This window comes from Podarcis vaucheri (assembly GCF_965113315.1).
Source record: "Podarcis vaucheri genome assembly, chromosome: 5".
Taxonomy (NCBI): Eukaryota; Metazoa; Chordata; class Lepidosauria; order Squamata; family Lacertidae; genus Podarcis; species Podarcis vaucheri.
In genome coordinates, this window is record NC_138763.1 from 23,352,045 (window position 1) to 23,377,366 (window position 25,322).

Below are 25,322 nucleotides of genomic sequence, written 5' to 3' on the forward strand. Positions count from 1 at the left end.
TACAAGTTGTCGGACAAGGGGATAGCCATGGACAGCACCAAGGTTCGTGCGGTATTGGATTGGAAGAGCCCGCGCAACCGGAAGGAGGTCCAGCGGTTTGTCGGCTTCGCCAACTTCTATCGCAAGTTTATCAAGGGGTTCGCGATGCAGACGGCAGCGATTACGGACACGCTCAGCTCCAAAAAAAAGAAATTCATCTGGACGGAGCAGGCGGAGCAGTCCTTTCAAGCGCTCAAGCGTCTCTTCGCATCGGAGAAGCAACTGCTGCATATCGACCCCAGTAAACCGTTGAGGGTAGAGACAGACGCGTCAGACAGAGCCGTGGGAGCTGTTCTGCTGCAGCGAGACCCGCAGGGGGTGTGGCGGCCGGGAGCGTTCTACTCCAGAAAGCTCAGCAAGTCGGAGCAGAACTACACCATCTGGGACAGGGAGTTGCTAGCCATTCATGCAGCTTTCAAGGCGTGGAGGCACTTCCTAATCGGCGCCAAGCACACGGTGCAGGTCTGCACGGACCACAAGAATCTGGAGCACTGGCGCACGGCTCAGTTCCTGAACCAGAGGCAGATACGTTGGGCGGAGTTCTTTGCTGACTTCAATTTCCGAATAGAGTACGTCCCAGGCGACACCAACATCATGGCGGATGCACTGTCCCGAAAACCGCAATACCTAGAAGAGGTGACGCCAGCGGCGGCCATGCACATCTTCGCACCGACGGCGTGGGCGTGTGCCTCAGCTACAGTAGACCTGGATGCGGTGCGACGTGCATTGCGGGACGACTCATTCGCACAAGACAAGATGGCGGAACTGCTCAGAGGCACGGCTACCACGGACGAGTTCCAGGTGCGGGACGGCTTGCTCCTACGCAAAGGGGCTGTCTATGTACCAGGAGACGACCTTCGCGCCAAGGTACTGCAACAGTTGCACGACGCACCCACGGCCGGTCACTTTGGCACAGAGAAAACGATGGAATTAGTCGCGAGAGACTTCTGGTGGCCCAGGCTGAGAGGGGAGGTCGCGGACTACGTCGCGAGGTGCGACACCTGCCAGAGGGCCAAGCCGGTACACAGACCACCGGCGGGACTGTTAGAACCGCTGCAAACGCCGTTTGAACCGTGGGAGAGGGTGGCCCTGGACTTTGTGACGGATTTACCCAGCTCGAGAGGCAAGACAGCTGTGCTAGTGGTGGTGGACTTGTTCACCAAGATGGCACATTTCATTCCGTGTGCGAAGGTGGCCACGGCGGAACAAACCGCCAAACTGTTCATAGATCACGTGTTCAAAGTGCATGGCCTGCCACGGTCTATCCTGTCCGACCGCGGACGCCAGTTCATCTCGTCTTTCTGGCAGAAGCTGATGGGTTTTCTAAATGTCAAGGTCAATCTGGCATCAGCAAGACACCCGCAGACCAACGGGCAAGCAGAGAGGGTCAATGCCATCATGCAGCAGTACCTGAGATGCTATGCCAATCAACAGCCTGCGACGTGGGTGGATTACCTGCCGCTAGCCGAGTTCGCTTACAACAACACGAAGCACGTGTCCACAGGAGTGACGCCGTTCTTTGCCAACAATGGGAGGCATCCCAGAACCTTCCCGGGACTGGAGAGAGTGGGGGAAGGAGAACCACAGACGGCGGACGCGTTCGCGTCAGAGCTGCAGGCGGTCCACGATCAACTCAGACGGCAGCTGGAGCTAGCTAAGCACGCCTACAAGGTGCAAGCTGACAAGCACAGGCGGGTTGGCGAAGTGATCCAAGTGGGAGACTGGGTCTGGTTGGCAGCCCACGCAGTGCCGACCAGGTCACTTGCCAAGAAGAAGTTGGGGCACAAGCAGATCGGTCCGTACCAAGTCGTAGCGCAGATCAACCCGGTAGCCTTCCGACTGGCGCTGCCGGAGGGTTCCAGAATGCATCCGGTGTTCCACAGGTCGGTGCTCACTCCCTACAAGGCACCTCACAGGTTCCAGGAGCCAGGGACGGCGCCAAGTCCGCTCCGGGAACGGACGGAGACGCGGGGGGTGAAGCACCAGGACCACATCAACGAGGTCACGGAGATTTTGGACTCCAGATGGGGGGAGGAGGGAGTCGAATACCTCTTAGCCAGAGAGGGCACCCGGGCCAGCGCCAATAGCTGGGTACCAGACTACGCTTTGGAGGAACCCCTGCTCAAGGACGAGTTTCATGCCCTCTTCCCACACAAACCCATGCCAGCGAGCTTCTTCGACGACTGGTTGTTCACACCCACACTTTCTTCCAGCACGTTCCATGGATTCGACTCAGAAGGGGAACCCGCACGGAGCACCCGTTCCCCAGAAGGTTCACCGGCAGGTTCGGCATCAGGCAACTCGTATTGGTGGGACGATCGACCAGAGGAGCAATGGCGCAGGAAGTGGCTGGAGATGCCAGGTCGAGCGACCGACGCAGAGACTGACATGGACGTGTTCGGGGAGGACCTAGGGTTCGAGCACGGCGGTACAGAGATGGAAGAGCAACAAGTCAACGTCGACGACCGCGAGGGGGAAGACTCGGAGGTTTTCAGTTGGCGGCCACCCACGGGGAGCGACCTGTATCCAGCATTCCCTCCCATGATGATGGAGCACCCAGCACCCACACCTGACAGCGGGGAGGGGGGAAGGGGGGGCTTCGAGGGGGGGATGGATGTCAGGGGTTCAGAAGCAGAGACGCAGAGAAGGGTGGAAACAGAGAGCGAGGGGGAGGAAGCCGAAGGGAGAATGAGTGATGATGACGACCCGAGATCTCCAAGCCTAAGCAGTGAGTCAGAGGACTCCCAAAAGGGAGCCCCAGTGAGCAGAGCAAGGGGGGGATCCGGGGGGACACCCCAGGAGGAAGGGAACAGAGGAGATTCAGAGAGCAGCAGCTGGAAGTCGGGACCCACGCTCAAGACTGAGAGCAGCAGGGAGGAAGGCAGCCAGGCATCGGGTTCCGGAGGCCGTCAGCAGGAGGGAGGGCACGAGTCAGGGGTGGTCACGCCCTCCTCAGAGAGCGAGGCAACGGTCAAGAGGAAAGTAGAGAGTTGGGCGCGCGCGCCAAGTTCAAATGCAGCGGAAGCTGGAGCAGTAAGCAGCCCGGAGAGTGAGCCAGGTCCCAAAGCCCGCCGAAAGGAAGCGGAAGGATCAGGGGGGTCAGCGTCAGAGGAGAGTAGAAGGGAGGAGTCCCAGGGGGGCAGAAGGACCCAGAGACGTAGGGAGAGGCGAAGGAGGTGGAGCAAGGCTAGGGTATTAAGCTGGTGTGCAAGAGGCGGGGACTCAGATGGGTCTTCGCCGACCTAGGGCAGAAGGTGTAGAGCTGCACGCTGCAGTTCGGAAATGAAACCTGTAACTCAATAAAGACTCTTTTAAAGTGGACGCTGTGTGGCGTGGTCCTATGTGAGCTGGGACCTGGTAGCAGCTCTGAAATATATCCTAAAGGAGGTAACCTAAGGTCTTCATAATGAGATGGGGGTTGACCCTTTGGGGTGTAATATCACTGTGACGATACCTCGGTCATGCTACTAGCACATCTCTGAACAAGAATGCGTTCCCAAAAATGTCGGGAACTGCTGAATTAACAGAAAAGAGGCTTTTTCAGCTCCATGTCTAGAGATTGTAATTTGGAAGCAAAACGCCCAAATCAGCTAATGAGCACACACACACACACACACAGCTAGCAAATGTAAAACTTTAAAACTGTGAAAATTCAACATCCTCCTCTTGAAAACCAGGGCAGGGGGGAAGGGTACATTTGAAGTTTCTCCCTAAATTCTGGAACTGATACCTTCACAAAGGTGTCACCAATAATTTTGCGTTTTTCCTCGGGACTTGTTGTCATATTCAGTGTTTTGCTAATCCTTTTTCGTGGAGTTCTGTCTTCCTCAGAGATGGGCAGAGTTGTTGTGCCGTTGTAGAACGAATGAGCTGCATTTACCACTGAAGAAACAGACAAGGTTTGCTGTTAAGAAAAACTCTGAAATTATATGAGAACTCGAATTCTCAGATATTCCCTTACCCATGTCCAACTAAAACATCTTTTTCCCCCCTAACAAAACATTTCCTTTGCTTCCTCCCCCCCCCACCAAGTTATACTATAACAGGCCTAGGAAAACTCGGCCCTCCAGATGTTTTGCGACTACAATTCTCATCATCCCTTGCCACTGGTCCTGTTAGATAGGGATGATGGTAGTTGCAGTCCCAAAACATCTGGAGGGCTGAGTTTGCCTATACCTGTACTATAGCTTTATCAATTGGTGGGGGGGGGGGTACTAAAGAAAAAAACAATTTGGCAACTAAACTGTACTAAAGAAAAAAACAATTTGGCAACTAAACTGTAGAATCTAAAAACATACTGAACGCTGGCTTTTACAGACTCTTGTTTATTGGCATAATAAAAGGCAAAATTGTAAACTGCAGCCAGTCATTACCCACAAGACAGAGAGATGAGAGTAACCTTTCTTCCATGACAGTGTGTAAGTAATCCCAAAAGATGACAACAAGAGGAGGCTTGTTATATTATCGCTACTATTGGCACGACACTTTAAAAAGCAACAGAACCAGGAGACAGATCCCTGCTCTGCAAACCTTACAATAGAGACATAGGAGAAGCGAAGATTACAGGCAAGGAATACTGACAACATCTGGTCTGGGAGCAGAGGGACTACCTCACAAAGTCTGTGTCATTCTTGCTTCCGGACTCGGCCATTAACCAAGAGGAGGCATTTTCCCAGAACAAATGACTATCCTAACTCGGAGCCACTGGAGAATGCATTAAACCAATCATTTCATGGGAAAATATGGCAAATAATAACAATAACGTATTATTTATACCCCACCTATCTGGTTGGGTTTCCCCAGCCACTCTGGGCCACTCTCAACAAAATACTAAAAACACAATAAAACATAAAACATTAAAAACTTCAGATGTCTTCTAAATGTCAGATAGTTGTTTATTTCCTTGACATCTGATGGGAGCGTGTTCCACAGGGCGGGCACCACTGCCGAGAAGGCCCTCTGCCTGGTTCCCTGCAACCTCACTTTGCACAGTGAAGGAACTGCCAGAAGGCCCTCAGAGCTGGACCTCAATGTCTGGGCAGAACAATGGGGGTGGAGACTCTCCTTCAGGTATCCTGGGCTGAGGCCATTTAGGGCCTTAAAGGTCAGCACCAACACTTTGACTTGTGCTCGGAAACGTACTGGGAGCCAATGTAGGCCTTGCAGGACTGGTGTTACATGGTCTCAGCGGCTGTGAAAAGGGGCGGGAGGGGAGTAAGGGGAGTAAGGGAAAGTTGGAGCCAGACAGGCATACTGGGGGGAGTTTATGGGGCAGAAAGGGAGCGTTGGTGAGCCTGAAAACAGATGGATATTCGACAGAGGGGGTAGCTTCTAACATTGTGCCAAGAGAACTTTTATTTCTAATCAGCAGACTGTCCTGTTTGTTTGAAGTTCCAGCAGATGTTTTCCAAGAAAAATAAAATCCTAAATTGGTGTGCACTCCCAGAGTCATTGGCCATGCAGAATGGGATGGAATCCAACAACATTGGAAGGCACCATGGTGGCTAGCTATAGCTGTAGAAGAATCTGCATTTTGTGGGCTACAGACACTGAAAAGAAGTTAATGGTCTGAAACAAATTAATGTTAAAACTAACTAACTAAGTGACAAATGCAGAAACTAGCATTATGGAAAGAAACCGAAACAAATTAATGTTAAAACTAACTAACTAACTAAGTGACAAATGCAGAAACTAGCATTATGGAAAGAAACCGGAACTTCGGGATTTTTTTCCATTTTTTGTATTTGTGAAGAAGGGAGTGCTGTTGTACCTTTGACTTGAATTCCCAACTTTTTGAGTGCTTCTTCCACAGACTGGCTTTCCCTCTTGCGCATGAATCCATTATCTATGTGCACTGCTATCACCTGGTCTTGATTTAAAGCCCGGTTCAGTAAAGCTGTACACACTGTTGAGTCCACGCCTCCACTGAGTAAAACCTGCAAGGGTTGATGGGGGCAGGGCGAGAGTCATTAAAATGAATTTCAATAAACAGAAAAATGCCTTCATCTACACAGTGAATTTCATTTGCTTTACTACCTTTCCATAGTTTACTGAAGTACCAAAGCCACAGTACACCAAACATGGTAGGATAGCATCCCACTCTTTTTGTAAAAAATGGCATAGACTAAAGCAGCCTTTGCTGACCTGATGCCCTCCTGGTGTTTTTGACTACAACTCCCATCAGCTCCAGCCAGCACAGGGGGCTGATGGGAGTTGCAGTCCAAAACATCTAAAAGGCACCAGGTTGGAGATGGCTGGGCTGAACTGTGTAAACAGGAAGCAGTAAGTTGCATCATAAGCAACTGCTATTCTTATGAAGAGGAATGAGCCTTGAAATCAAACTTTCAAAATCTTACCAAGACTTTTGACGAGCCTACTTTTTCTTTTATGTCTCGAATGCACTCCAGTTCTCTGTTTTGAACGGTGAAGGTGCCGCTGCAGCCAGCAATATCATAAAGGAAGTTTTTCAGCATTGCTTTTCCATTCACTGTTAGGCTAACTTCAGGATGGAACTGGGCTCCGTACAGTTTTTTAGATTCATTTGCTATAGCTTGGGGTGTGAAAAGAAAAATCAGAACACTTAAGAATCACATCAATATGGACAAGAGATCATTTATATTTGGGTGGTGAATTGCAAATAAACAATAAAACTAACCAGAGGGAAGTACTGTATTTTTTGCTCTATAAGACTCACTTTTTCCCTCCTAAAAAGTAAGGGGAAATGTGTGTGCGTCTTATGGAGCAAATGCAGGCTGTGCAGCTATCCCAGAAGCCAGAACAGCAAGAGGGATTGCTGCTTTCACTGCACAGCGATCCCTCTTGCTGTTCTGGCTTCTGAGATTCAGATTTTTTTTTCTTCTTGTTTTCCTTCTCTACTAGGTGCGTCTTGTGGTCTGGTGCATCTTATAGAGCGAAAAATACAGTATTTGTTAAAGTATGGTTAAATTTTGTATCTACCACCATCCTTCCTGGGGAAATCTAAGCATATACTATTGTTAATCTGTGTGTAGATGCACATTATTATTATTATTATTATTATTATTATTATTATTATTATTATTATCATCAACCTATTAGTCACTTTTTTGACAAAGTTAACACAAAGCAACTTACAACAATAAAGAACGCATACATTAAAACCAGTATAAAAACAAGAGAAAAATCTAAAACACATAGCAAAGAATTCAGCTATGCAAGGCTTAAATGTGGTTAATCTGAGGCAAGAAAACAAACAGTGTATGCTGAACAAAATACCAGAATAAGACTTTCTTTTTGTAGTAAGGATTGCTCTTGGCTTACTGATCACGATTCAAGTGAAATAAACCCTTGTCTGGACATAACACTGAACCAGGAATCGTGGCTTGCTCCCCACGCATGATAGCAGGCAGGCTCAGAACCACCCAAATTATCCTGAATGTGCCAAACCATCAACTGTGATTGCCCATGATGTGATCTGGGTCAAAGCTGTTTCCCACATGAATTCCTTTGCAAGATGATCACAACACTGTGGTATCCAAACTTCTCTAATTTAAAATACTATTAAAAAAATTAACTCCATGCAATTTATCACTGAATACTAAGATGACGGCCACACTTTTCTGTTTCAATTGGACCTTGTCAATACACATTTTTAAATTCTTAACCTTTGCTAGGAATCCAAGATGCAAAATGCTTGCCATTTAAATGTACAGATATGGGAGATTCCTACTGCAGTGGACTCACTGAACTCAGTGGACTTAAGTCTGTTGATTTCAATGGGTTCATTCTCAGTATGGCTAATGTTGGATATCGCCCATTAGCTTTGCATTGTCTTTGTTCCACATTTTGCTTGACAGGTTCTTTATGAGCCAATCAATGGTTAACAATGAGGAAAATACAAACCTGCTATAACATTTCCGGACTGTGCAACAACCTTGAATCCATCTGCTACTTTATCTACACTATCTCCATGAGTGAGGAGCACAATCTCGTCCTTCTGAAGTCCCCTAAGTAAAAACAGGAAAAAACACGATCACCAAAACAATGCTTATTACTACTACTACTATTATTATTTAAAGCCCTTAATGCAAACTTAAGTACACAATAGTTCTATTTATTTATTCCACCAATTAACATTTTTCCTTATTTCTTCAAAATGGTTCAGAAGGAACAGATTATGTCCAGAGCAGAGTACCATATTTTTCTGTGTATAAGATGCCCCCCAAGTATAAGACGCCCCCTGTTTTGGGGGTCTCAAACTGAAGAATATGGGGGAAGATGGCTCACCCACACACGGCGAAAATTCCATCCCTTGTCTGTCCCCTCGCCGGCAGAAGCTTCCAATTGCTTGCCCAATTGCCGCAGCGTCAGCCAATCAACCCCAGCCCTTGACGCAGCAACCAATAACACGCCCAACAGCCGCTGACAGCTGCAGCAGCAACCAATCAAATGTCCACCCTATGCACTATCCCTGTATAAGACGATCCCCACTTTTTAGCATATTTCTTAAAGAAAAAAACCTAGTCTTATACACAGAAAAGTACGATAATTGGGGAGGAGCACAGGGGGCCGGAGGAGGAGGAGAGGAGGGGTAAGTCTTTGTCCCGCTGGTGAAACGCTGAATTCAACCTACATGTTTCCATTAAAAACTGCCATATAAACCTCAAGGCTGTCCCACAAATTAGTTTCCCCTTCCAGTACCTGCATACCTGAACAGTGAACATGTGTTATCCAGTGTAATGCTGAAGACTCCATCTTCTCTGACATCTTTTTTGTGTACCGTGCCTCCAAACACCTTGTTCATCATCTGACAAAATCAGAAAAAGTCAATGAGCTCCCACAATCCAGTCCTACCATCAGCAACACTGAACCAGCAACAACACGGGCTCCCCTCCACCTTTGCACCAGTGCCACCACACACAAAATTAGCCAGGGATCAGGCAACTCATTCAGCATGATGGAAACCCATAGCCAGCAACAAAGCCGCAGCTAATTTGGATATTAAAATTCAACACTGCATGTAATTTCCATAGGATTCGTAATCCAGCCTCTCTTATGTTTGCCTGCGCTGCTCCCCTCTACACCACTATACAGCAATAGACTGGTTCTCATTTTGTTTTATTTTTAATTCCAAAGGATTCCTACTAGCTACTGAATGATGGGGAATGCTATGGAGGGGAAAGAGAAGGTTTATTAGCTGCTTCTGCCTTTCTTTGGGTATCTAACTTGCATGAAAAGCACAAATTTAAAGAGTTACCAACAACATATGTGCTCAATTCTGGGAGAAAAATAAGCCAGGTTTAATAAGATATTGTTGCTTTGCAGGGTTTCCCAAAATGGTCAATAGTGATCCCCTGGGGTCAATGGGCTGTGTGTAGGGGATGAATGAAGACCTAGAGGTGGAAAGGGGCCTGGGTGGAAAAGGGTTTTTTGCAAGGCATAGGGCACTAATTTTGAAACTGGAAGTAAGACGTACGAGCCGCAGAAATGAAAGGTATAGGCATGTATAGAGTGCCTCTCCCTGGCATGGTGACTGATGATTAGTAAAAGTTGCTTATACACTGATATCACTTGCCTTTATTTACATTCCAAAGACTTTGGGGTTGGGGTCAATGAAAGCTTTATAGGCTTGACAAGGAGTCAAGGAACTCAGAAGTGTGGGAAACCCTGTCTTAAAGAGCCCCGAAGAACCTCAGCCCTTCTCAAAGTGCCCTCTGTACCCTAAATACAAAGAGGCAACAAGAGAGTGTGAGAGAGACAGGGCCTTTTCAGCAGCTACCCTGCACTGCAGAATGCCCTCCCTAGAGAGGCTCACCTGGTACCCATAGTGACATATTTTCAGCACCAGGTGAAGACTTTTTTTCTCATCCATGTACTTTAACATTGTTTACCACTTTTAACATTAAATTTTATTTTAAAAAATATTCGGCTTTAGTCTGCCCTGAGAGCATTCAATCATATTATTTCCCTCTTCCATTGGGATCACCATACCCCTTTCTATATATTTGCATTTCTTCCCTGTACCATTGTTGCATTTTATCACATTTATTATTTTACTGTATTATGTTTTGTATCATGGCAAAATTGTACATTCCTAGAAGAATGGGTTACTAGGAGACCAGCAAACGCAAATAAAGTTTAGACAAATTTCCTTGACTAGGAGAGATTAGCTAATTGAACCAGTTATGTAGCCTATCATATTTCGCCTCCAACTGCAGTGACTAGAGAAGAAAATAAGAACACTTATTTGGGAGAAAACCTCACACAGCCCAGTGCAATTTTCTGTCAGGCACTCAATCAATAGGGCTGCAAAACATCCCAGAAGGCCTGTTCACAGCATCTTTATAATCTTGAGAGTATTTCCGCTAAAGGATAAGATAGAGTTATATGCCTCCTCTTTAATTAGCCTCCCAAGGCAAAGGGAGATAATTTACAATATTCTTCAGCAGGCTATGGAGCACTGTTTAGCATCATCTTTGCTCACTTGGCAATACAAATAAATGCCTGCCTAATTTTCTCCTATGCCCTATTTAGTTCTTTTGTCCTTGGCCCCACCCCTAGAGCCCACAGCAGCCAAAACACTGAGGGGGATGCATTTGAATATTGCATAACACTAATATCACGGTTGGGTCAATTCCACACAGCAATGCACATTCTGAACTGGTCTGAAGCACAAAGCTTATACGCTCCTTGAAAACACAACCCTGCTGCACAGATTCGGGTTGTTTCCTAATCTGTTCCATTCCTAATTTCAGGACAAAGGTTGAAATAAAGGTGTTCCCAGCAGAGGCCAGATTTGAACACAGGCCCTATTCTACCGCCGAAGAATGTTTCAGAGGTTTCCTAGGCATTTCCCCTCGAGGAACACCTAACAACCTCCACAAAGGAGAGGTGCATTTGCTTGTTTCTCAGCATACATTGGGGGTAGGGGGCGAAATCCAATAATACAATGTATTAACAGAGGTACTGGCTCTGAAACATTCTGAAAAGGGTTTGTGGTAATTGATTGTAAAGGTAAAGGTACCCCTGACCGCTAGGTCCAGTCGCGGGCGACTCTGGGGTTGCGGCACTCATCCCGCTTTATTGGCCGAGGGAGCCGGCGTACAGCTTCCAGGTCATGCAGCCAGCATGACTAAGCCGCTTCTGGCGAACCAGAGCAGCGCACAGAAACGCCGTTTACCTTCCCGCTGGAGCGGTACCTATTTATCTACTTGCACTTTTGGGCGTGCTTTTGAACTGCTAGGTTGGCAGGAGTGAGAACATATTCAATATTTGCTAGTTGTTTTATTGTTTGCAAAACCATTTCTAATAAAAAAATATGATTCTTCACACACCTAAAAGAATCCTCTGCAGAGTCTAATAAGCAGTTTGAAGGTTGGAGGTGTGAAAATTGCTTCACGCTACAATCACAAGAAAACATCTACTGGATAGCCTCATCTTGTGTCACTGGATAGCCACTGAACCCAGTTTCAATTGCTTGTAAATTCTTAGGACTTAATCTCACTGACAGCTGAATTGGCTCACCTGTCCTTGGATTATACTGCTCAAGGCTAAAGCTCAGAACGCATTGCTCCTCTATTCTTCCGATTCCCTATACATGGAAGAATATCTACTGTTCTGTGCTAAGGGTCTGGATCAGGCTTCCTCAGCCTCAGCCCTCCAGATGTTTTTGGCCTACAACTCCCATGATACCTAGCTAGCAGGACCAGTGGTCAGGGATGATGGGAACTGTAGTCTCAAAACTTCTGGAGGGCTGAGGTTGAGGAAGCCTGGTCTGGATGGAAAGGCAATCATGTAAGTCCCTATCTGGAGTCAGAGCGCTATAACCTTAAAACAGATTTGTCACCTAATAATAATAATAATAATATAATAATAATTTATTATTTATACCCCGCCCATCTGGTTGGGTTTCCCCAGCCACTCTGGGCAGCTTCCAACAAAACACTAAAATACAATAACCTATTAAACATTAAAAGCTTCCCTAAACAGGGCTGCCTTCAGATGTCTTCTAAAAGTTTGGTAGTTATTTTTCTCTTTGACATCTGGTGGGAGGGTGTTCCACAGGGCGGGTGCGACTACCGAGAAGGCCCTCTGCCTGGTTCCCTGTAACTTGGCTTCTCGCAGCGAGGGAACCGCCAGAAGGCCCTCGGCACTGGACCTCGGTGTCCGGGCAGAACGATGGAGGTGGGGACGCTCCTTCAGGTATATTGGACCGAGGCCGTTTAGGGCTTTAAAGGTCAGCATCAACACTTTGAATTGTGCTCGGAAACGTACTGGGAGTTATATGGCCTCGCTGGTGTTATATGGTCTCGGCGGCCGCTCCCAGTCACCAATCTAGCTGCCACATTCTGGATTAGTTGTAGTTTCTGAGTCACCTTCAAAGGTAGCCCCACATAGAGCGCATTGCAGTAGTCCAAGCGAGAGATAGGTAGGGCATGCACTACTCTAGCGAGACAGTCTGCGGGCAGGTAGGGTCTCAGCCTGTGTACCAGATGAAGCTGATAAACAGCTGCCCTGGACACAGAATTGACCTGTGCCTCCATGGACAGCTGTGAGTCCAGAATGACTCCCAGGCTGCGCACCTGGTCCTTCAGCGGCACAGTTACTCCATTCAGGACCAGGGAGTCCTCCACACCTGCCCGCCTCCTGTCCCCCAAAAGCAGTACTTCAGTCTTGTCAGGATTCAACCTCAATCTGTTAGCCGCCATCCATCCTCCAACCGCCTCCAGACACAGGACCTTCACCACCTAATCTACTGTTTGCGATAACTAGGCACCATTAAAGGGTGCGTTCAGGCAGGAGTGTGTGTCCAAACCATCATAAAAGTGATCTAGGTGCATTGCCCTTCAGGATAGCTCAGTTGGTTAGATCATGGTGCTGATGATGCCAAGCTTGCCAGTTTGATCCCCTGATGGGACAGCTGCATATTCCTGCATTGTAGGGGTTTGAACTATATGTTCCTCAGGATCACTTCCAACTCTACAATTCTATGATTCTATGTCTGCATTGGACATATGGAAACATTCAATGCACTGCTATTCCTGGTTTCCAGCTCCTTTAGTGATATGTATTAATAAAGCACTAGAGTATCTGCTTTTTTATTACAGTGTTCATACAGATGGGGGAAAGCCATTCATTATTCCTTCAGCATCGCATCATAGCAGAAGATTATCCGTTCCACTCAACCAGTGGGGCCAATGTTTCTATCTTGGATTACAGCCTTCGCCAACGACAGACTACTCCTTGTGCGTATAAGCATGACTATTGCAGCGAGCAATCTGAAAACTTGCTTTATTATTATTTCTCACTATACTATATTTGATCTCGCACAAAGCCTTGCTATTTGAGGGAGTTCTGTTTTGACACGGCATTCATCGCGCTTGACTGTTTCCACATTGTTGCAGCAAACTTTTAAGCAGCGGTATTTGATTTCACAGAGACGAGCAGACCCCCGTACACAGTCTTTTGCAAGCTCACTCAGGCTCAGTCATGGGGCTGGTGTTGTTGTTCCTGGATTTGCACACTAATGCGCTGCAGTACAACACCGAGATAGTCCCACTTCCCGGCACAACACACACTTTGGAATTTGTAGACAGAAACCAGTTTTTGCTTCCCCAAATTTAGTCAGGGCTTTCCAATGATTTCTGGGCTTTAGACTTCACCCTTAAATAGAACGCAGGACCTGCCCATCTCGTTCATACCAAAGGCTTTTCAAATCCAGCAATACTCTGTTCTCACAGTGGCAAAGCAGATGGCTATGGAGTGCAATACAGTGGTACCTCGGTTTACGAACAGTCCTGTTTGCGAACCATTCGGTTTACGAACTCCGCAAAACCGGAAGTAGTGCCTCGGTTTGCGAACTTCACCTCGGTCTATGAACGGAAGCTGAATGGTAGAAGGGAACCGGCGGCAGAAGGCCTCTTTAGGGAAAGTGCGTCTCAGTTTAAGAACGGATTTGGTTTAGGAACGGACTTCAGGAACGGATTAAGTTCGTAAACCGAGGTACCACGGTATAGCCCTAACCCAAACAGGTTCCCTATTACTTACTTCCGATGTAGAAAAATGAACTGTATAAAATACTTTCTTTTCAAAACGAGAAACACAGCCACATTGGAGCTCTCAGCCTCATTCGTGCTGCTCTCACAGAAAGCTGGACTTCCCTCGCTGACACTCTTAGGCTCAGTCCCTGCTCTCTATTTCACGATTCATTAAACTTTTCCCACTAGACCCATCCTGCAGGGCACGTGGTTGGGTAAACCACCACGGTTCTCATGGTCTTGCCAGTTCCAATTGCTCTTTCCCCTCCTCCCATTTTGTCAGGGAACTGCCATCAGCTCAGAGGCGAGAGGTGGAAGGGCAGTTGTGTTACAGGGAGCCTCTGAAGATCTTGTGAAGCAGTTCCTCCTCTGGCGAGGAGGAAAGCCCCACCTCCAGTGGAGAAGAGGTCCAAGGACCAGAGGATGCTAGGGAGAGCCTCAACACCGAGCCTGAGCAAAGCGAAGGGGAGGCAAGTCCCCCTTTGCCAGCGCCCACTCTGCGCAGGAGGTTTGAGCGCAGAGAGGGGAGGAGAAGGATGGGGGTCACATGACTTATGCTGGGAGAGGTACAAGGACCGGCCATGCCCAGATTCTGCTAGCGATTGAGCAGACATGGACTTGCGACGCTCTGCACTGTAAATAGTTTGTATTAATACAGTGGTGCCTCGCAAGACGAAAAGAATCCGTTCTGTGATTCTCTTCGTCTAGCGGTTTTTTCGTCTTGCGAAGCAAGCCCATTGATGGATTAGCGGATTAGCGCTATTAGCGGCTTATCTGCTGATCGGATCAGCTGATAAGCGGCTTAGCGGCTTAGAAAAAGGGGGGAAAGGAAAAAAAAAACAGCAGGAACTCGCAAGACATTGTCGTCTTGCGAAGCAAGCTCATAGGAAATTCGTTTTGCGGAGCGCCTCCAAAACGGAAAACTCTTTCGTCTAGCAAGTTTTCCGCCTTGCGAGGCATTCATCTTGCGGGGCACCACTGTAATAAAGCCTGGAAAAGACAGGTTGGAGTCTTGCCTGTTTGCTCTCGAGCAACCACACCATCACCTGATACATTTGCTTTAGAAGTTCATGCTCATTTTAATGTTTGCAATTCTCCTGGCTCTTGGTCATCCCTCTGGCCTTTCTAAGTTTGGATTTACCTCTTTCCTCAGCTGCTCTTCTTCTGTGCTCTTGTTCCTGGCCATTTCAGGACCTATATTCCAGAAGATCTCTCTCTCTCTCTCTCTTCTTGATTCTTGTATTCAAACCTTCTTCCTCCGTGGCAACTCATTCTGCTGGTCACAACTTAGGCCTTGTCACTCCTTCACACCACTCCAATTTTCGCTCCAGCTAAGGTATGTCAGGTCTAGCCTTTCCAAACGCCATCCTTTTCTAGCTACCGATTCTAACAAACTCCCTGTTCTATTTTACATTGATTATTGCAATCATTTGCTTACTGTTTCTTCCTACCCCTCCACTTAAACCTATTATCTCTATTCTCAACACTTCCCCAAGTGCTTCATTTTCTTCTCTTCATGCTTTAATCGCGTTGCACCTCTCTTAAGGGTTCTCTCCACTGGTTTCCTCTATTGAACCGAGACTGCTGCTGACTTCCAAGCCTCTTCACGGTCTTGGCCTGTTATCATCTTAGTTGTTTTCTCTCTATTCTCCTTCCTTGGTCTCACCATTCATCAGATACTAAGCTTCTTACTAAGCTTCCACTCTCCCTTGTGCTATTCCTTGTCTTGTGTATTCTCTCTCACGACCCCTTCGGGCACGGAAATCTCTCTTGTGAAATATTTGGCAGCCTTGCTCTTTGTTCTCATTTAATAAATTATTAAAACACACTTTTTCTCTCTCTCTTTGGCATTTCATTCTTGATAACGTCCCGCTTTGATGCATTTGTTTTCCTATCATCGGGGCTTATTTTCTGCCCTCTTAACTTTTTGCTATTGTTTTGTTTTTGCAACATTTCCCTCCAAACCACCTCTCATATTATTATCTGGATTGTGAGCCTACAGAGAAGGCTCCTAATATTCATATATCTAAAGCACTTATTTTTTACAAGTAAACGTAAGGTCTGTGCATGTACAGTTCTCACAGTGCCTTAATGAGATCCCCCCAGATTAATTTGCGTAAATGCTAAATATCAAAGCAAACTTAAATACCAATGCAAGCCCATTTAATATAACTGACAGGCCACAGCCATCCTTGTTTTTAAAATTATGCATGTTTTCCCCTCAATAGTGATGGCCTCAAAAGGCTCATGAATCACCACACAGCAGGCTTCTGTACACTTTGAACAACAGATGTGCTTGCAAAATCCTTGTATCCATGCATAGATTGCACCTGGGACTGCACTGAGCGTGATATGCAAGGAATTAATACACAACCATTTCTCAATTTCTCAACCAATTTCTCAAAAGGGTCCTTATCTGCATCTGCTTAAATCAGCTTCAAACATAATTTTCATGCATTGTGCAGCTTATACAACACACACAAAAGCCAGCAATTTGCTCTTAACGGAGCTACAAAAACATACAGCCATAAAATGATATTTGCACCTGCATGCCATAGCAGATTCCAAGAACTGGTTTGCCTATCGTAAATATTGCTGGGTCGAACCAGGGAGCATCTTCTGCATAAACTGAATTTGGTCCTCCGGATATGATAATAGCCCTGCAAAAGAAACAGGTATTTTTTTTAAAAAAAAAGTAAAGATTGATTTTTGGAACTAAACCACTTTAATAAAATTTCCATTTTAATACCTACTTTCAAAAAAACAAAAAACCTTTATAAATAAAGTTGTGGCATCCTGATCTATAAAATGAGCAAGCCATGCTTTGCTGGAACAGTGAATTCTCAAGACTGACATTAAAAAGACTTTTTTTAAAAAAAGATGTTCATTAGTGCAGCTTTTAAAAAATTAGAAGCAAATAAGAACCACCCTGTAGTTAGATGTGATTCTGCCTTTCTACATTTCAGAATCCAGCAAAAACAAAAATTATGCTATATGCCAATGACTCACATCTCCTAGTTTAAAGGTTGAGGGGTATTTTTGATCCAAGAATCTGAGGTTTCTTTGTTAATTCTTACAAAGAATAATTCTTATAGGTGTTGTGAAAACTTTTTTTTAAAAACACCCTATAGTTTATTATCATTTCCACAGTATTATACAGCAGTATAGTCCTTTATTTGTGCAGATGATTGGTCGATGTGTGTACGTTTGGCTGTTGCGGCCCTGCGGGTGAGCGATTTATGGCACCCCCCCAAAAAAAAACCCCAAGTCTTGGCAATCCCCTCCGTATAAAAGCTCAACAACTCTGGGCAATCTCCCCCCCATTTTCTCAATTTTTAGTCCCAAAAAAGAGGGGGCGTCTTATACCCAGGGTGTGTTATACATTGAAAAATACAGTATATCCCACTTAAATATATATATCTCAAAGTAATTTAAAACCAAAGTTTAAAAAATATACAATAAAAATCACAAACATAGTTAGAAACAGATTTACTGTATTTTTCCATCTATAAGACACCCCCTATTTGGGGGGACTCCAATTTAAGAAAATGGGGGGGAATCTATCCATGTAGAAGACACCCCCAAATTTTGGACATTATTTTTTAGGGGGGAAACCTAGTCTTATACCCGGAAAAATAAGGTAGCTGTACAAGAACACAGGTGTTGCCTAAAAGCCCAGGGAAACAAAAATGTATTTGCCAAACAACAAAATGGTGACAGGGTTGACCCTGGGGACAACATGCCATAAACGTGTGTGTGTGTGTGTGTGTGTGTGTGTGTGTGTGTCCCTGTGAGGTAGGTTAGGCCCAATGTCACCTAGTCAGTTACATGGCTGAGTGGGGATTCGAACTCTGGTCTCCCATGTGTAACAAAGCTCAGCATTAACTTTGGACACTGATGGCACAAAGGGGCATTCTCAGTAGCTATTTTAGAACAACAAATCGTCCTGTCTCTAGAAAATCTCCAGAACCGAATCCTAAATATTATCTAGAAATACTTAAAAGACAGGGAAGGATACTATATATCTAAAAGCTACCAAAAAGAGTTCACTAATGTAGTAAAAACTTGGAAAACAGCTCTTTGTAAAAGATTTACATATGAAGCCAATTTATGGAACGCTTTCCACTGTATTAATGATTTTTATATTTTTTTTTAGATTTCTGAAAATTACTTAACACTTTGTTAACCAGACTTTAAACATCTGGAAATAAGTGAGGAGAGGAGCTATCATTCTGATATCGAACTTCAGTGTTGCAATAGGCACTTTATTTGTAGGCGTGGGCAAACCTTTCAGCTTTTTGGCTTGAGGCTCTTTTTTAATGCTCTTTTCTTTTTCTTAGGGGTTGACAATATAAACAAGCAGCAAAGTTTTTTGTGGACAGCACCACTACAGGATGTGTGAACACAAAAGGGTGGGGGGGGGTGTTACATATTCAAATATTCTCCCCCTTGTGTTGCAGCAGAGGAAGGAAATCTCCCTCTGCTATGCAGATTTTTTATTTTAAAAAACCCTGTCAGGGGAAAGAGTTAACTTAGCATCCTCACAGGCCATCTTCAAAGCATGCAACCTGATGTACTTTAAGCCACTTGATCCTTTGATTGCACAAATTGGCCCTTAGGGCCTTAAGGAGGTGCCCTAATTACTTAAGGCACTTCCTGAAGGCACTAAGCCTATTCCTACCTCCTGAGAGTATTAAAGAAACATATAGGTTTTAAGGGGCAGGAGAATTGTGGTACATTTCCTCTGGGACAGAAGATGGGGAGAGGGGTAATTCACGTGAGACTCATCACTACGATTCCTGCTCAGCTCAAAGTTTTACACTTAAAATAGGTTTCTTGGGATACAAATAAGCTGAGCAGACAGGCAACTAATCAGTTTGTTTTTAATGTAGGAATTTGTAATAAATCTGCGAGCGCCATTTGCTGGATTTCTGAACCAAATTCCCTGTGCCGTTCATACAAACTATGAATGTTCAGACAGACCATTATTATGTCTACTGTCATCTACAAAAATAAGCAGAAGTGAAGCGGGGGGGGGGGGAGAATAATCTCCAAATTTTTTCGCTGGAATGCGGAAACGGAGTGTGTGTTTTTTACAGCTTCAGCTCAAGGAAATCACAAGCTGTTTATTTGACTTTGTAACAAAAATGGAAAAGTAATATTCCCTGAGGAGAATCGGCATACCGAGGGGGCATTTTCTTCTGTGTATTGAGCTTAAGTTGTGAATGTTTCTGTTGTCACAATCTTTCCAAAGGAAAACAGGCATGTTTTGGAGCAAGACACAGGCAATCTATGCATCAGGCAAAGAATGATCTGAACAGGAAATTTAGAGAAGACAGTGTTGTCATGGGAAGCCCGTTATCTTACGCAGGAACAGATTCCTTGCGAACCTTTACTCCTGTTGTGAAGACAAACTATCTAGAGAGGGGCTGGGTGTTTCAAACAAGCATGGAAAGGAAGTGGGAGGAAGGAGTATGTGGTTGTTATCCTGCCTCATCCCACTACCCCTGGTTTATAACATCCTAACCCACTTCATGATCACTTCAGGAACTCGTGGAACTGGCTGGATTTCCAGACCTCTCTGAGAAACATGTATGAGGATTACTTTCCTGTTGACAGCCTTGTTGAACTATGAAATGGCCGCACATCATCTACCCGTTCAACTCCTGCCACTCACTCTGTTGACAGAGGCTCCCTCCTTCCATTTAACAGAAGACAGAGCTCTGGTTTTAAACAAAAAAACAAGCAACCAGCTGCAATAATAGCATTTAAAGACTGTGCCACAAAACTGGTAGGTTTAGGAAAACAAGTGTATACCTGTTGTCTCTGCTGCTACTGCGTTTTAGACATTCTGATAAGAAAAGCTTTTTATGGGGAGGTAAATGGACTTGAAATCTAGGAGGTTTAAGCTGTTACCTTCTGCATTCAGTCCTACAAGCATGTTTGAATTCATTCTCATTGGCAAATCCTAGAGTTGGCTAAATTGCAGGCCTTTATTTGTTGTTGGACTCCCAAACCTCATCAGCTCTAGCCAGCATACTCAATAGTCAAAGATTATGGGAGTTGTAGACCAGCAATACCCAGGGGACCAAATGTTAGCCACCAATAGTTTTAACTTAGGCACTAAAATAATATTTTCCTACGGCTGCTGTACCACTCATCTGTTTTTTTACCAGTAATGCTTGCTTTGACATTGACTGGGTGCCATTTCTCCTATGAATCTTGTTAGGCCACAATTGTGGCACTGGAAGTTCTACGTCAAGGTTGCTTCCACCATCCTTGGCCACTGGCTGGGGCTGATGGGAGCGTTTGTAGGGACATAGGTGAGCTGCCCCTGGTCTAAGTGTGTGACAGTTCAAATAGCTGCTTGAAAAGCAATTACTTGCTCCTCAACTGAAAGGTCCAGAGGGTGCAATAAGGAAATCGCTTGTTGTCTTTTCCCCTCATCTCTCTATTAAGGAATCCTGATGGATTCCACCTTAATACTACTGGGGGGGAAACAGCAGAAAGGTTTCGAGTGAGCTTGTCCTCAGCACGCTGATAATACCCAACTTGATCTTTCTGTTCCATTCAGCCCTTACTTCCCACGATCACAGTGTCTCAGTAGAGGGAAAGCTCACAGGTTTTCTGATCTGAAATGGGTCAAGCCAGGAATCCCACCACTGAACTTTAATCTGACCCAGTGTTTGCCATATGTGAAGAAGAAGAAGAAGAAGAAGAAGAAGAAGAAGAAGAAGTAGTAGTGTTTGGACTTGATATCCCGCCTTTCACTCCCCTTAAGGAGTCTCAAAGCGGCTAACAATCTCCTTTCCCTTCCTGCCCCACAACACTCTGTGAGGTGAGTGAGGCTGAGAGACTTCAGAGAAGTGTGACTAGCCCAAGGTCACCCAGCAGCTACATGTGGAGGAGCGGGGAAGCGAACCTGGTTCACCAGATTATGAGTCCATCGCTCCTAACCACTACACCATGCTGGCGCTTCCAGGATGCTGACATTCCAGGATGGTCCTTGATGGGTTGGCTATCTAAATCCCCTCCCTCTCAAGTCTAGAACGCTTTCAGAAGGATTTTGCATGTGTTTAAACATCTGATATGTCGAGTGTCAGATCCAATCTGCATTTGCTTTTTAAAAATAAAAATTAAAAAAGCAGGGCAGTATGTTGTATGGTCTGTATCATCCCACAATATTCCTGGCAACTAAATGACTAAATGCCCCCTCTATGGAACACTTCCTAAACATAGGAGAAACATAGGTTATAGTGAAGGTTCTAGAGTAGACTTCTATCCTGTACTGGTCTTCTGCCTGGCAAGGGCAGCATTCAAACATTCAATCCTCCATCTCCACCCTTTAATGCAGTGATGGCCAAATTTGGCCCTTCAGCTGTTTTGGGACTACAACTCCCATCATCCCTAACAGGAACAGTGGTCAGGGATGATGGGAACTGTAGTCCCAAAACAGCTGGAGGGCCAAGTTTGGCCATCACTGCTCTAATGGTACAATAATCCCAGGAGAAGAAACCATGTACATTTTCCTCGGTACATCCCTCACTAGGTGTTCCAAAGTGATGTTCCAAAGCTGATATCAGAAAATTGATTTGACAGTCAAGTTACTCGTTTTAAATAAAAGCACCATGCAAGTCCTCCTCCTGGCTTTCCAGATGAAGTTTAGAACTTAAAAGGTAAAACACAAAACAGAACGAATCTTACCGGAATCCCTGTTCTTTGATGGCAAAGGCAGGTGTTTCCAAAGGGAATATCTCCGACTGGACAAATAGTTCTCTGACTCGGCGATCTATGACTTTCCCATACTGCGCCCCAGCATCAAGTATCACTACAGCTCCATCGTAGCGGCAGAGACCATCCTTGAGATCTTCTCCAGCATTCTCCAACTGTGAACATTATTTACATAAACACTTTTATCACTCGGATTATCAGCGCAGAGCAAGAACAGAAAATTAAACTACTTTTTAAATGAGAAGTAAGTAGCTAAGTTAATTATTTAAGATGCTTGCAAGCTCTTGCTTTGGGAAGTCTCTTGGAATAATTAAGAATGCATGGTTGTTGTTGTTGTTTTTAAAAAAGCAACAACAACCCTAGACTGTAACATTATATGAAATAAATAGAAAATTTAGGAGAAACAGGTTGCGTTAGTCAAGTTTAAAAGATACTATTTATTAATGAATATAGATGCAATGTTGGTCATTTTGCACCCCTTCCTAGGGCTCTAACCCATCCTTCCTTTTTGCCACTGCTTCTGCTAGAAGCAGCATCTAGTAATTGGCAACACTTTTATGGGAGAGGGTCAGCCAAGAGGAGGCTTGTAACAGCCACTCAGCTTGGGCAAAAACGTACTACTTTCAGGTGAACAGGATGGAAAGATTTTAGAAATGAGATGAGACTGCATCCCTAATCAGGCTAAGGATGTGTCACAATAAATTACTAGCTGCAGAGACAGATGGGCTAATAAAATGCGTATTCTAGCAAACTTTGCGGATGTATCTGGAAGCGTAGCTTAGAGATTCAGGTGGTATAGGATGTGAAATTGTTTATAATTGTATATATACCGTATTTTTCGCTCTATAAGACGCACCAGACCACAAGACACACCTATAGTTTTTGGAGGAGGAAAACCAGAAAAAAAATATTCTGAATCTCAGAAGCCAGAACAGGAAGAGGGATCGCTGCACAGTGAAAGCAGCAATCCCTCTTGCTGTTCTGGCTTCTGGGATAGCTGCGCAGCCTGCATTCTCTCCATAAGACGCACACACATTTCCCCTTACTTTTTAGGAGGGGAAAAGTGAGTCTTATAGAACAAAAAATACGGCATGTGTGTATGTGAAATTGTACGATTGTTTTTATTGTGAAACTGCTTTGAGGTATTTCAAGGGAAGCGACTGATAGATGGATATAAATAAATGAATTGCACTCACAAAGGGAATAAATGGGGCTACTTGCATACAAATAGGTCTGCCCATACCATATTACTCTCCTTCACAGTATGAACTGGAATGACCTATGCATTAGGGCTTCAAAACTGGTTTGAAGTCCATATTGTGATATCAGTTTCATCATTTCTGACCTGGCAATATATCACGAATCATGACATGTGTGTGTGCTATGCAAAAACCACAATGAGGGGGAAACCGTGAAGCCAGTCAATGCTTCTCTCAATTCCTGAAGCCCCTGTTAACTCTTCTGGCTCAGCTGTCCCCTGCTCCATGCAGTGGGCAGCAAATCGCAAAAGCAGTCACTGGCAAAAATCAGGATGCGGGGAAAACTGTGAAGCCAGCCAATGCCTCTACATAGCTCCATCCATATTTCAGACATTGTGATATATCAGTGTAACACAATATTTAGCTGGTGATATATTACAATGTTGAAAACCAGATTTCGTGCAGCCCTGACACACACTTTAGTAATTTTTTTAAGTTAAGAGTCTGACCGCAATCAGAAGAAAACTCACAGACAGAACATTTCCTTTATACTGTGCAAAATTAAGCATTTTCTCCTTGGCGCATAGGCTGCCACAATGGAATGCCTAGGCACCGTTCCCACCCCCAATGGGGGGATGATGTTGATGAAGAAGAAGATTCATTCCACTTCTATATAGCTTTAGATTTTAAAGAACAAAGCTCAAAGCATTTTACAGCACATCAAAACATCAGATAAAGCAAACCAGAATAAAACTATTTCAAGGAAAATATTGCAGATCCTTCTCTAAATGACATTTTGCTTTCCCCAGTCGCCAGCCTGTCATGCGGAAATCTCCGCATGGTCGCAACTGGACCTGCAACAGTCGCAAAACGAGTCTGGCACCTGGCTAATTTTGAACACTGTTTATGGCTCAGGTGTGCATGAACTTGGGCAAGGAAAAAAACCCCAAATTAGGAGCTGGAGCTGGAGAAGGTACTGTTCTGTTGGCCAGGCACAGACACAAGTATTTTTATACTAGGCCTCTACAACCCAGAGGTTTCATGTTACCTAAAGACCTAAACTCACCAGACTTAGGTCCCAGCCTGGTTCCAGCAACCCTGGTTCAAGTCCTAATGTCCACGGCATCAGGGAGCCTTGTATGTCATTTGTGAATAAGCAATCATTCTTGATTTAAGAAATCAAGGCTGCTATGCATCATTCCATGCATGCTCTTAAGGAAGAGGTACGGAATGGGTACCACGTTAAAATACTGCAGTCAGTCATGTGCCGCATGCATCTCACTCTAATCAATTTGATTTTATAAGAGTGCAACTGGATACAAGATTACAGATTTCGACTGGGTGTTAAGGCAATCTTGTAACATTTGTGTGTTTGTGTGACTATAACTGCCAAATGCAAAAGTAACAGAGGATTAAATATAGCAATATCCTCGGGGTTTAGAGGTTTGCAGTGTTTATGTACTACATCTGTTTTCAAAACAAAATACAAAAGCCTCTTCTGCCATACAAGCACAAATTGAACATTTCAGGGGGGTGCATTGGGCAAAGCTTGTTTTTCTACTTCCGTTTACATTCCTTTCCCCTAGTAAAGTAGCACTAGGTGGCTGACAATATTCCAGAAACTTTTATTTCCTCTCCGTTCTCCCTTCTATTTTCCTCCTTCCCCACTTGTGGTCTCTCTCTTGCACGGGACATGGGTGGCACTATGGTCTAAATCGCTTGCCGATCAGAAGGTTGGCGGTTCAAATCCACACTCTCATTGCTCTGTCCCAGCTCCTGCCCACCTAGCAGTTCAAAAACATGCCAGTGCAAGTAGATAAATAGGTACCACTGTGGCAGGAAGGTAAACGGCATTTCCGTGAGCTCTGGCTTCCATCATGATGTTCCGTTGTGCCAGAAGCAGTTTAGTCATGCTGGCCACATGACCTGGAAAGCTGTCTGTGGACAAACGCCAGCTTCCTCGGCCTGAAAGCGAGATGAGCGCCACACCCCATAGTCACCTTTGACTGCACTTAACCATCCAGGGGTCCTTTACCTTTTACCGTCCTCTTGCATGCTAACTATGGTTAACACCACAACTTAACCAAACTGAACTCTAACATAGGTAGTTCTAAACTTTGAAGTCTGAAGCCACTGAATTCAGATTCGGGATTAAGCAAACTATGGCTAGGGTTCAATTTTAGCAAGGGCTCTATTTTTATACTTTGTTGTTTCAACTTTTATTTGTTAACTGCCCAGAGAACTTTTGAATGGGTTGTACAGAAATGCTGAGACGCGGGTGGCACTGTGGGTTAAACCACAGAGCCTAGGACTTGGCAATCAGAAGGTCAGCAGTTCG

At 45.0% G+C, this 25,322-nt stretch overlaps 1 protein-coding gene across 2 annotated transcripts in view; it reads right to left on the reverse strand.

The window, feature by feature from the left end:
* Positions 1-25,322, reverse strand: part of GMPS (guanine monophosphate synthase) — a 55,702-nt gene that overhangs the window by 18,832 nt on the left and 11,548 nt on the right. For both annotated transcript variants that reach the window (XM_082224164.1, XM_082224165.1), the window contains exons 2-8: positions 21,759-21,940; positions 16,600-16,714; positions 8,727-8,824; positions 7,921-8,024; positions 6,396-6,589; positions 5,810-5,975; positions 3,770-3,921 (exon numbers count right to left, since the gene is read on the reverse strand). In XM_082224164.1, coding sequence (XP_082080290.1) covers positions 3,770-3,921; positions 5,810-5,975; positions 6,396-6,589; positions 7,921-8,024; positions 8,727-8,824; positions 16,600-16,714; positions 21,759-21,940 — 1,011 coding nt within the window. The remainder of the gene's footprint in view (positions 1-3,769; positions 3,922-5,809; positions 5,976-6,395; positions 6,590-7,920; positions 8,025-8,726; positions 8,825-16,599; positions 16,715-21,758; positions 21,941-25,322) is intronic.